The sequence below is a fragment of the Gracilinanus agilis genome, chromosome 2 (genome assembly GCF_016433145.1).
Source record: "Gracilinanus agilis isolate LMUSP501 chromosome 2, AgileGrace, whole genome shotgun sequence".
NCBI classification, from domain to species: domain Eukaryota; kingdom Metazoa; phylum Chordata; class Mammalia; order Didelphimorphia; family Didelphidae; genus Gracilinanus; species Gracilinanus agilis.
In genome coordinates this window covers 424,927,854-424,941,555 of record NC_058131.1, presented here as the reverse complement: position 1 = coordinate 424,941,555, position 13,702 = coordinate 424,927,854, and the positions used below count along the sequence as shown (strand labels likewise).

Genomic DNA, 13,702 nt, shown 5'->3' with positions numbered 1-13,702 from the left:
TATGTACTTGGGTTGTCCTGCTGCCAGGCAGGGCCCAAATGCTCTATGAAAAAATAGTAATTTATTCCATTATCATGCTAGACAGAAGGTCAAGAGCTACCTTCTCCAAGAAGCCTTCCACAGTCCCACCAGTAAGACTTGACATCTGCCTGCTCTGACTTAAATAGAATTTTAAATTCTCATGCCCACATCATATTCTGTTTAGTGTCACTTTCATCTATGCCCGTGTTTTATTTCTCCCTTATTCAGGGGGTGCTGAAACTGGCTTGTTATATTTTTACTGGGAGCCTGTTTTGTTTGTTTGTTTTTTTGTTTTAAACCCTTACCTTTCTTCTTGGGTGTATTACTTCCAAGGTCAAAGAGCAGGATAGGTTAGGAAATCCCAGGTTAAGTGACTTGCCCAGAGTCACCTATCTAGAATGTGTCTGAGGCCAGATATGAACCCAGAACTTCCTGGCTTCTGGCTCTGTATCCACTGAGTTACCTCCATGCTGTGAGCATTTAAAAACAAAGTAATCAGGAAATACTACAAATCAGGGCTTGATTTTTTGTCTGGCTGATCATCCAAATAAAGTGAGGGAGCAAATGCTAAGAATGCAGAATAAACTTAAAAGTAAGTTGTGGGACTAGGGGGCAAAGAATTGGAAAGTGAGGGGATACCATCACCTGGGGAATGGCTGAGTAAGTTATAGTATAGAATTATAGTGGGATACAATTGTGTTGTAAGATTTCTTGACAATGAATGACAACAAATGACAAGCAGGAGGAGCTCAGAAAATCCTGGAAAACTTACATGAATGGAAGCAGAGTGAAATAAGTAGTACTAAGAGAACATTGTACACAGTGACGGGAATTTTACAATGAACGTCTGTGATAACAGATATTCTCAGTAATACAAGGATCCAAAACTATCCAAAAGAACTCAAGATAAAAAAATGTCAACTGCTTCTGGAGAAAAATAACTGATAAAGTCTGAATCCAGACCAAGGCAAACTTATTTCTCCTTCCTAATTTTTTTTTGTATTTGAGTCTCCTTCCACAAAAGGATTAATATGGGAAAATATTTTACATGATTGCACATATAAAAACTACGAGATTGCTTATCATCTTAAGGGGAGTGGGGATTTACTTGGTGAGTAGGGAGGGAAGGAATTTGAGACTCAATATTCTTTGAAAAATATTGGAAAATGGGCCAGGGACATGAATAGGCAATTTTCAGATAAAGAAATCAAAATTATCAATAAGCACATGAGAAAGTGTTCTAAATCTCTAATAATTAGAGGAATGCAAATCAAAACAACTCTGAGGTATCACCTCACACCTAAATTGGTGTGATTGGCTAAAATGACAGCAAGGCAGAGTAATGAATGTTGGAGGGGATGTGGCAAACCTGGGACATTAATACATTGCTGGTGGAGTTGTGAACTGATCCAGCCATTCTGGATGGCAATTTGGAACTATGCCCAAAGAGCTCTAAAAGACTGCCTGCCCTTTGATCCAACTATAGCATTGCTGGGTTTGTACCCCCAAAGAGATAATAAGGAAAAAAGGCTTGTACAAAAATATTTATAGCTGCGCTCTTTGTGGTGGCAAAAAATTGGAAAATGAGAGAATGTCCTTCAATTGGGGAATGGCTGAACAAATTGTGGCATATGCTGGTGATGGAATACTATTGCACTCAAAGGAATAAGATGGAGGAATTCCATGTGAACTGGAAAGACCTCCAGGAATTGATGCAGAGTGAAAGGAGCAGAGCCAGAAGAACATTGTACACTGAGACTGATACACTGTGGTAAAATAGAATGTAATGGACTTCTGTCCAGGCAGCAATGCAAATGACCCAGGACAATTCTGAGAGACTTATGGTAAAGAATGCTACCCACATTCAGAGGAAGAACTGCATAAGTGGAAACAGAAGAAAAACAACCGCTTGAACACATGAGTTGATGCAGATATGGTTGGGGATGTAGACCTGAAACGACCACACCATTGCAACTATCAATAATATGTAAATAAGTCTTGATTGATCACACATGTTATAACCAGTGGAAATGTGTGTTGGATATTGGGGGAGGGTGAAGGGGAAAGTAAAAGCAAGAATCATGTAACCATGGAAAATTTTTCTAAAAAAAATTAAATATTTAAATCTAAAAAATAAAATAAAATAAGCAAACAAATATTTACAAAAAAAAAAAAAGACTATCTGCCTTTTGATCCAGCCATAGCACTTCTGGGTTTATACCCCAAAGAGATAATAAGGAAAAAGGCTTGTACAAAAATTTATAGCTGCGCTCTTTGTGGTGGCAAAAACTTGGAAAATGAGAGAATGTCCTTCTATTGGGGAATGGCTGAACAAATTGTGGTATCTGTTGGTGATGGAATACTATTGTGCTCAAAGGAATAAAGAACTGGAGGAATTCCATGTGAACTGGAATGACTTCCAAGAATTTATGCAGAGTGAAAGGAGAAGATCCAGGAGAACATTGTACACAGAGACTGATACGCTGAGGTACAATTGAACATAATGGACTTTTCTACTAGCAGCAGTGCAAGGATCCAGAGCAAGGCTAAGGGACTTATGAGAAAGAAAACTAGCCACATTCAGAGGAAGAACAACTACTTGAACACATGGGTTAATGGGGATATTATTGGGGATATAGACACTAAATGATAACTCTAGTCCAACTATCAATAATATGGAATTAGGTCTTAATCAATGATACATGTAAAACCCAGTGGAATTGTGCGTCTACTAAGGGGGGTTGGGGAGTTTGGGGGAGAGGGAAAGAACATGAAACATGTAACTACAGGAAAATATTCAAAATTAAAATTAAAAAAAACATATAGGAAAAAAATAAAGAATATGAACAGTTTTTAAGAAATAAAATGCAGGGGCAGCTGGGTGGCTCAGTGGATTGAGAGCCAGGTCTAGAGATGGGAGGTCCCTAGGTTCAAATCTGACCTCAGACACTTCCCAGCTGTGTGACCTTGGGCAAGTCACTTGACCCCCATTGCCTATAAAATAAAAATAAAAAGAATAAAAAGAATAAAAAAGAAACAAAATGCAAACTATCAATAAAAAAAAAGAAAATATTGGAAACTGTTTTTACATGTAATAGAAGGGGAAATAAAATTTAAAAAAAGTTCTGGGGAGCAGCTAGGTGACTCAGTAGATTGAGAGCCAGAATCAGAGACAGGAGGTCCTGGGTACAGATATGGCTGTGTGACCCTGGGTAAGTCACAATCCCCATTGCCTAGCTCTTACTGTTCTTCTGCCTTAGAATCAATACACAGTAAAACCCAGTTTAATTGCTTGTAGGCTACAGGAGTGGGGAGGGAGGAAAGGAGGGAAAGAATACAAATCATGCAACCATGGAAAAAATATTCTAAATAAATAAATAGTTTTGGTTTTTTTAAGAATCAACACACAGTATTGATTCTAAGACAGAAGGTAAGGGTTTAAAAAAAAAAGTAAATTGTAAGAAAGCTGGTTATTAAACATTTACCAACACATCAGGGTCCTAATTCATTTGCATCATGGTGTGGTTTGTATTAGTGAGGATGACGGTAGTAGGAGTAATAGTAACAACAATAATAATAGTTAGCACTCGTATAATGCTTTAAAGTTTACAAAGCACTTTACAAATATTGTTTCATTTGATTCTCACAAGAATCCTAGGAGGTTGAAGCTATTATTATCTCCATCCCACAAATGAAGAAATTTGAGCTCACAAAAATGGAGTGACTTGCCCTCAATCACACAGCTAAGAAGTGTCAAAGGTGGTCTCTGAACTCAGATCTTCCTAGTTCCAAACCCAATCTGTATCGGCTATTCCATGCTGCCTACCTCATAACAGAAAGAAAATTGAACTTGACCTAAGTTTGGATCCTGCAAGGACCTAGGCAAGTTATTGGTCTTCTCTGTAAAATTAGGAATCCCTTCTAGTATAATTAGTCTATGGCTATAGGAACCTGGACTTCCTATCACTGACATTGAGCATACCATAGGCACTTAAACATTTTTTAATGAACAGATTCTAGTACAAATTTTCATCATCACCATAGTCTCCCACCTAGACTTCCTGCCTCTAGCCTTAACTATCTCCAAGACATTATTCACATAGCTTACAAAACAATTTTCCTAACACCATCCTCTGATCACATCACTCCTATAAAAAAATTTTTTTTAAACTAAAGCCAACTCTCAGTGGCTCCCTTTTACCTCCAGAACTAAAGAAAAACTTCTTAAGCCTGCTATTCAAGGTCCTGTACAATCTGACACCAACACACCTTTCCAGGCTTCCGTCACATTTCACACACCCTACATTCCAACCAAACTAGCTTACTCACCACTCTTCTAACTCATCCTGCCTTTTCCTGCCTCCACGCATTTGCTTATGTCATCCCCTCCCCATTGCCTGAAATGCACTCCTTTGGAAATTCTTTTCTTCCAAGGTCTGTGACCAACATACCTGTGTCCCATGCTGAAAATGAGTTTTTCCTTCTCAAAATTTCTTAGAGCACTTTGCTTGGATCTCATCATTGTCTCTATTTTCTTCTTTGTATCAAAGTTCTTTGTATGCCACTCACTGACCTTTCCCCAGTAGATTATAAACTCCCTGAGGGCAGGAAATGTAGGCTAATTTTTTTTTCTTTTCCATCTTTGTATTCCTTGCACAGAATAGATAATTAGCAGATTTCATTGTCTTGGACAGAACTGAGCCCAGGTCTCAACCCTGAGTAGCACACTGAGTTTCACCCATTCCCCAGGCAGACTGAGCTAAGCTGGGCAGGCCAATATCTTGGCATGACTCATTGTGAAAAATACAAACACAGACTCCCAATCCCAAACAAGGATGAACTGCCAAAGTAAAACACAACGGAAAATCATGAGCTGTGTGAATACTGTGCAAATCCAACCCAGGCCCAAAGTCAGGGACTAACAGAAACTAGGTAAAAAAAAGAATGTCTATCCTGGAATTAAGTGACCTGTGTGTTGATTTTATTTCTGTCACCACTCTGTATGATTTTAGGCAAGTCCCCTTTCCTCTATGGACATCAGTTCCTCCATCTGTAAATGAAAACAACATTATATGGTATCTAAGGCCCTTTCTTATTTTAATAGTCAATGTTCTATGTCCTAAACATCCTTTCCATCTCCAACATTCCGCGTTCTTTGTTCTAAGGTTCATTAAAACCTGAAATATCTAAGTTGTAAGGTCTAAATTTCCTTCCAGTTCTGACATTCTTTGTTTTCTATTTTAAGGTTCTGATATCCTATGTTCTAAATTCTAAACGTCCTTCCAGCTTCAACAATCCATGATCTTTGTTCCAAGATCTCTTTGAGCTCTGATATTTTAGGGTGGCTATACTAACTTTCTGTCTTTCTTTCTCCTCTATAAAATGAAAAATTTGGACTAAATTGTCTCTAAAGGAACTAGAAGAATGGTCCCTTCTTGAACACATTTTCAATGAGCCTCAGAATCTAACAGGAATCAGATGATAAGCAAATTATTCAACTCCTCTCTTGCCCAGCCTCTAACCGCATCCCCTCCAGAAAATGCATCTGTGCCCTTTTCTGCATGGGCAGCTCTGGCTACTCCATTGCCAGAAAGTAATTGCCCCATTTAACACCAGTTGAAAGACTGAGCCTTAGGACCAACAAATAACAAATCACAGAATCTCACACCTCAGAGGAACCTCAGAACTTCACTCCACACCAACACTACATCAGAAATCCTCTCAATAATATACTAGACAAATGGGTATAAGGTTTCTGCCTGAAGACCTCCAAGTGATAAGAAATCACTACTCTCTGAAGCATTCCAGTCCACTCTTTTAGACAGAGAAATCCACTGATCAGCACTCTGTGGGAGCCACCTGATACAGGAGGCATCTAATGTCAAAGGTTTCAATCGAAGGTCCATTTCAGTCAAGGAAACCCACTCTTCCCTCAAGTCACACTTACCTGAAGCATCAGTTCACAGTCATCCCGGCCAACAAATATCATTTCTCTTGGGAGGCGGTGGCGTGTGCCACTGCTGCTCACCAGAAACCATGATGTCACACTCATTTTGTTAGTTGCCACTTCCTCTTTGAGCCTTCTGAAAAAAAAAAAAAAAGTTAGATAATGGACCTTATGACCTAGGTTCAGATCCTGGTCCTGCCACCTACTACCAGTGAGACCCACAGGAAAAATCACTTAATCTAAGTTCCCATTTGCAAAATGAGATTAGCCTCAATCTGTGGTGTTAAACTCAAATAGAAATGGATCCCAACAGACTGTGTATTGAATTAGAAAACCATAAATTAACATTATGTTGTATCATTTTTATTTATTTTCAACTTTCCCAACTACATTTAAATCTGGCTCCCTGCTCATTGGGCTATTTTGAAATCCTGGAGGGCCCCTAGTTTATTACCTCTGTCCTAAAAGATCTCTAAAGTCCCCTTCAACTTAAAACCTTATAATTCATTCATTCATTCAACAGATATTAAGCACCTGCTGTATATAAAGCCAAATCCTTCTTTAGCAGTGATGCAAAGTTTAAATAAGGCAGGACCCCTGCCTTCACAGAGTTCACAGTCTAGTAGGAATATAAAGCATAAACATTGATCACAATACAGTCTTACATGACAAATGCATTACAATGATCTTATGTAATTCCTACAACCCCAAAGGCTTCAGAAGAGTGAGAAATGAGAAGAGTTTCTGCACATAGCTAAAAGATTTGTACCTTGAGGCCAGCAAGGAAGATAAAGCCAGCAGTAACCACCTAGAGAAGCCTTCCCCTCCTTAATAAACTTTATTCTCTAATAGCACCAAAAAAAATATTGATCAAAATCCTTGATCAAGTCAAACTCATGTAGAACCATTGCCCAGACCTTACCTATTATCTCAGGGACTACCAGCCCCACCCCCCTGCCATGAGGCAATAGAGTAGAGACTGGGGACCCTCAGACATGTTTCACTCTATTCTCTACTCTACTTTGTGGGAAGACAAAGTCTCTGCCCTCAGAGAGCTCATAGTTTAGGAGTGGGGAAAGATGCAACAGATTTAAACTCTGCCCTTGGGGAGTTCCCACTTTGACTAAGGATCCAGGTTTAACCCTCAAGAAACACCCTAATCAGTGGAGAATTGTGATGAGGGGAAGGGAGCAGGTAAACCTTGTAATTGTAACTGTATGGTCAGAGGAAAAATTACTGGGGCTGGAAATAAGCAGGGGAAGATTCTGAAAGGAAATAAGATGAGCTAATTCTTGAATGAAGGTCAGGATCTGGAGGCAGAGAAAACTACATTTTAATGCCTTAGACTATGATAGGAAGTCTGCCACACTTTGAAGGTTGTAAAGAGACCAGGCAATCTTAAATTAGTAATAGGATCATACATAGAGAAGATTTGGAGCTGGAGGGGATATTAGAAGCACCTAAAGCAAGGGTAGAAACTACAACCACAATAAGCTAGGTTGTACCATCTCTTTTTATATAGCATTTGGGCTAAGAATGTCTTTTCCCATTATTAAATAAAGTCCTTTGGATTATAGTTTGCTGATTCTATGATCTAGAGCCATCCCCTAATTTTACAGGTGAGGAAACAGAGGTGCAGAATAATCCAAAATTTAGTGCCCTTTCTACCATATCTCCCATTCCCCCTCCTCTAGAAGGTAGGCAAACTGAGTCCCAAGGAGGGCAATGATTGCCTCAACTCACAAAGGAAATAGCAAATAGAGATTCAAATCTAGGTCTCAAACCAATGATCTTTTCCTACTCTGCTGTTATGCCATCACCAGCTTTGACTCCAGGTCAGATCTGGTACCCTGCTCACCAGATCGCATTATTGGTCATGGTTATGGGTTCTCTCCCATTCAGGCATCAGCAGGACGCATAGAATAGGGTATATGATATGTAGTGATAAAAGAAACAAAATATCAATAAAACCTCATTTTAAGAGAGAAAATGATTCAGTAGGGAAACAGTTGTCTTAAAATCTTGCTTAATGCCAAATACTACCCCTACACTAACCTCAGGCTTCTTTCTTCCTTTCTACCAAAGGAATCACCTGGTTCTTCTCTCTAATTCTGCTCTCCCTTATTGGGGAGTGCTTCTGCCTTTCCTAGGGGTGCTCCCACCTGAAGACCCCTGAGCCTGTCCTACCTTGTTCTCACCCTCCATACAACCCAGATAAGGGCCTCAAGCCTCAGAGACACCCAGCATAGCAAGTCAGCCAAGGGCTGGAGTAACACTAGCTCCTGCCACAGGACATCAGCTGATAAGCATGGTCAGGCCTGTTGTCCAGGAAGGGGGGTGGGTTGGAGGTTATCAAGAATACAGCTTCATTGAATACAGGCCTTCCTATTTAACGTGAGCAGTCCTGTCCTGATACCATCTGATAAATTCACTCCAGGAAAAGCCAGGAGAGGCACAACTGACTTGTGATCTCTGCCAATTCAGCCGTCCGATCATTTGGAGAGCAGGAAAGTTCCCAGCCCACTCCAAGCTTCCCAGACCCTGGTCCTGAGTGCAAGGATGCTCTTCCATCACTAGGACTGGCTCAAATCTCCTTCCTGGTCCCTGGCTCTAGTCCAACCAGGACCCAGTGATTACTTGACTATATCATGAGAATAGATGACATTTTGCCAACATTTTATGATTTACAAAGCAGATAGAGGATAAGGCTGAGATCTGGGATTTCATTGGTATGGGAAATGCCTTGATAAGGAAACTTCCTCTACCCATGCAAGCCCACACCACGTTTTCAACTTGTAGTCTTAGAGAATGTCCAAGGTGACTTGCCCAGAATCATGCAGTCCCTATATGTCAAAAGTGGGACTTGGTGCTACAACCAGCTCAAACAAAAACAAAAGGCTCCATCTCTTGGCTCTGGGCATTTTCTCTGGCTGTCCCCCAGACCTAGAATGTCCTCCCTCCTCACCTCTATCTTTTGGTTTCCCTGGCTTTCTTCAATTCCCAGCTAAGAAGTCTTTTCAGATTCCTCTTTTTTAATTCTTTTTTTTAAACCCTTACCTTCTGTCTTAGAATCAGTTCTAAGATAGAAGAGTGGCAAGGGCTAGACAATCTGGGATCGGTGATTTACCCAGGGTCACACAGCTAAGAAGTGACTGAGGCCACTGATCCTTCTTAATTCTAGTGCCTTCCCTCTATTAATTATTTACTATTATTCCTTTATATAACTTGCTCAAACATGTCTGTTTACTTGTCTCCCCGATTAGACTGTGTTTTCCTTGAGAAAAGGAACTGTCTTTTTCCTCTTTTTTGTATCCTTAGTATTTAACTGATACATAGTGAGTGCTTAATAAATGCTTTTTGTGGGGCAGCTAGGAAGCACTATGGGTAGAGAGCCAGACCTGGAGTCAGGAGGACCTGGGTTCAAATCTAGCCTCAGACACTTCCTAGTTGTGTGACCCTAGGCAAGGCACTTAACCCTGATTGCCTAGCTCTTGCTACTCTTCTGTCTTAGAATAATTGACACTGAGAGAAGGTAAAGGTTTTTAAAATAAATAAATAAATGCTTACTGACTGGTTCAATATCCACTACTCCATTCTCTGTGAAGCTTGATTCTTTGTGATTTACAAAACATTACAGAAATACCAAGCAGCATACCACATGGGAAAACATACCATGTGACAAACTTGGTAAGTCTAGGCATGTTAGCTTACAGCCCTAATAGCTAGACTTCCAAAGTGAATTTGAAACTTCAGGGTCTGAGAAGAGAGCGACTCAGAGGAGGTCTTAATCAGACCAGGGGCTCCTGAAGAAAGCCCCCGTTTCCCTACTCTCTCTGGACTGTGAACTCTTAGAGGACCCAGCATGGGTTTCCTATTCCTTCACAATATGTCTCCAGGCTACCTTTCCAGTATTCTTACACATTCCATCCCTTTACACATTCCATGTTTCTGACAATTGGTCAATTTGCTATTCTCTGAGCAAGCCATGGCACAGGCTGTCCCTCAGGCCTTATTCCTACTTTTTACAGTCTCTGACTTACTCCAAGGCTCAATTTATATTCCATCTCTTATGAGAGGCCTTTAATTATTAGCAATGGAAAAGAGAAAAAAAGATTAATGAATACTATAATTACATTTAAAAAATAACAGCCACAAAATCAAGAGAAAAAAGTTATCAAAGGAAAACATCCAAAGGGAACTCAAAAGCAGAAGAGATTAATATAAGCACAGATATATAATAGATGTCTTTTAAAAAAACTTGTAAACAATATGGAGTTTGTGGATTTGTGCATCATTTTTTGTGTATTTGTTTAGTTAAATGTTTTTGTTAATGGTGCTATTTACTAAGCATATAATAAAAAATAAATAAAATAATAATAACACTGTTGTCTCATAGTATGTCTCTGCTTTGCATCCTAGGCATACCACTCCAGAATGGAAATCTCTCAAAGGGCAGGTGAGACTTTTGTTTTTGTCTTGGTATTCTCAGCACCTAATACCCATTTGGGTGTCTTACAAATACTTGTTATATTGTTTAGTAAGATCTGTTCATATGGTCCAAGATATGGAGGCTAGTGAGGCATAAAATCTCAGAATAGCCAAGTTTTTAAGAAGGCATCTAATCAGGTGCAGCTAGCTATCACAGTGGTTAGAGCACCAGGTCTGGAGTCCAGAGGACCTGGATTCAAATTTGACTTCAGATACTTCCTAATTATGTGATCTTGGGCAAGTCTCTTAACCCAGATTATCTAGCCCTTGTCACTCTTCTGTCTTAGAACTGATACTAAGACAGAAGGTAAGAGTTTTTTAAAAAGAAGAAGATGAAGGCATCTAATCTAACCCTTTTAGAAATCTCTGCTTTGTTCCACAGTCATCCAAGCTCTTCCTCAAAGACTTCAAAGAGGAGTCTAATGAGATCCACTGTCTCCTGAGATATCCTTGGACCACTCTAATGGTTAGGAAGTTAATTCCTTATTATACACCTCCCTGAAATTTAGTGTCCTAAGTTTAGATCTAGACAGGACCTCAGAGGCCATCTAGTCCAAACCCTTCAGAGTTCACATAAGGAAACAGAAATTAAGGACTTGCATACAAGTAGCAAGTGTCAGAGGGAGGATGTCCTCTGGGCATCTGGGCAAGTAGGAAAAATAGATATTTCTGTGGAACTCCCTCCTTCACTGTCTTCTCATATCTATTCTAAAGGCCCTTGCTTTCAGATAGCTGCCAATCAATCCCCTAAAAATGTGTTTGCAAATAAGATTTTTAAATCCTCTGGGGGCATTCTACTCCATTTAGTTCTACTACTGAGGTGTAGGAGAAAAAAAAAATCTTGACCAGTTATCAATTTGCTTTCTGATCTTAGACAACTCACTTCTTTCTGGGCCTAAAGATCATATCTATCAAATGAAACTACTGGAAGAGATGTCCTTATGATCCCTTCCAGTTCTGTTCTGGATTCTGCCTTTCATTTAAGATATCTTCTTTTTCCCTTATTACCTTCATACTAAGAATCCTGAAGGCTTAGAACCAGGTATGTATCTAACCCAAGAGTATTCTCTGAACAGGAGAGTCTTCCCCAACCATTTCTGCTCCTGAGATTGAAATCTTCTCATTCATATCAAACCTGGTAAAAAAAAAATTCAGCCAATGGAAAACAAAAGAGAACTAAGATCAATAAGACAAGTTACAGGAAAACACCAGTTTAAAATAAGGAAGAACTTCCTAACAATCTGCAGAAAAAACACAATGAACTGCCTTATAAGGTAGTAAGCACCCTGTTCTTGGAAGTATTCAAACAGAAGCCAGATAATAATTATATAATTTACATTCCAGTAGAGCTTTTTAAACCTTAAAGCACATTCCTCACAACAACCTAGTAAGGTAGGTGGTCTGAGTATTATTATACTCATTTTATAGCTAAGGCACTGAAGTTGAAAAAACTGAAATGACTAGTCCAAGATGATAAAGCTAGTGCCAAACTCCTGAGATAACAGGGATGCTGTAGAGGGAAGTATGAGAAGGTATTTCCCACCTCAAAACACACACACACACACACACACACACACACACACACACACACACACACACACTCATGTCCCAAAGGACCCAAAGCATAGAGATACTTCTTACTACCTAGTAGGCAATCGTGTCCTGTCCAGTCTCATCCTACACACTTGTGATTGCAGACCTTTACTGATATTAACTAGTATTAAGGAAAAATAATTCATATCATGAACTCCTCTCTCAGAAAAAACTGAGCCTCTACTGGAAGAAACTACAGAAACCCTAAATTCAAGGATTGAGAGAAGCAAGTGATAGGCAGAGGGAAAAGGGGAGAAGAGATAAAGGTAGATAGAGGGGATAGAAAGCAAACAGAAACAGTAGGGAAGAGAGAAAAAGAGACAAGAGGTGGAAAGAACAGAGAAGAAAGAGACAGAGAGAAACAAGAAGGTAAAGAGTTAGAGAAACACAATGATAGGAGGCAGAGATTGAAGGGAGGAGAGATGGGGCAGAATTGGGGAAGACAGAGAGACAAGGGTTGGAGAAGAGATAGGCATATAAGGGATGGAGAATATGGAAGACAGACAGAAGGAAGATGGGGAGAAAGGGAAGGGAAAAATCAGAGAGGACATGAAACACAAATAACAAGGACAGGAAAGGGGAGACCGAAGAAAAGAGGGAGGAGAACAAGGACAAGAAAGGAGGAGACAGGAAAAAAAGGAAGAGCACAGGGACATGGAAAGGGGGAGGCAGGGAGGAAAAGAGGAGAGAGAACAGGGACATGGAAAAAGGGAGGTAGGGAAGAAAGAAGGAGAGAAGAGAACAGGAACGGGGAAGAAGGAAAAAGAAGGCATAGGCAGGGACAGGGAAAGAGGGAGGAGGGGAGGAAAAAAGGCCTTATCCTGAATCAGCGCTCACCCCTCTCACAGCAATGGCTGCGGCCTTAAGAGCCATCCCCGCCCCGCAGACATTCAGAGGCGACTGCCAGAGACACTCACACCCCAGCCACCAACCCCAGTCCCTCTTCCTAATCCCTGGGCCCCCCCACCGCGGACCGAGACTGAAAGTGGGACAGTGGGACAGTGCGACAGGATGACACACTCCCCTCCCCCAGCCCCGCCGCGCCCGCGCTGCGCTGACAGTCCAAGCTGGGGGTGGGGTGGAGGGGGTCCGGCCGGGCCCCGCACCTGGGGACTCTAGGGGCGCGCGCCTTTGTCTGGCCCGGGAGAGGGCGGAGCGCGCCAGGTGGGCCGAGGCCCCCAGCAACGAGCGGGCTTCCCTAGACCAGGTTCGCTCCGGTGCCCACGCAGGTGTGGGGTGGAGCGGGCCCGGGACCGGCTGCGGGAGGAGAACCAGTCTAGGAGGTGTAGAGGGGGCTCACTCACCTGCTCCGGCCTCGGGTCCCCCAGTCCGGGGCCCGGGCTCCTGCCAGCAGCTCAACCGCCGCAGCCGCCACCTCCTCCTCCCTGTCCTCCAGGCGTGGGGCCGGCTGGAGCCCGGGGCGCGGCAGCCCAGAAGCCCGGGCCCGGCCCGGCCCGGCCGGCTTGGCGCGGCGCGGAGGCGCGGCTCGGTGGCTAGGACATGGCCCCGGCTGAGCGGGGCCGGCTCGGCAGCCCGCCCCGGCCCCGGCGCCGGCTCTACCTCAGCGGCCAGGGGAGCAGGAGCAGCAGCAGCAGCGCCGCCGGCAGCCCTAGCCAAGCAGGTTACTGACGTCTGCAGGAGGCTTCCAGCCCG

General features: G+C 41.9%; 1 protein-coding gene across 1 annotated transcript in view; it reads right to left on the bottom strand.

Annotated features, from left to right (window-relative positions):
* Positions 1-13,414, bottom strand: part of CEP170B (centrosomal protein 170B) — a 126,979-nt gene extending 113,565 nt beyond the window's left edge. The window contains exons 1-2 of the mRNA XM_044664651.1: positions 13,354-13,414; positions 5,969-6,104 (exon numbers count right to left, since the gene is read on the bottom strand). Of these exons, the coding sequence (XP_044520586.1) occupies positions 5,969-6,073 (105 nt within the window). The 5' untranslated portion in view covers positions 6,074-6,104; positions 13,354-13,414. The remainder of the gene's footprint in view (positions 1-5,968; positions 6,105-13,353) is intronic.
* Positions 13,415-13,702: the final 288 nt, after the last annotated feature.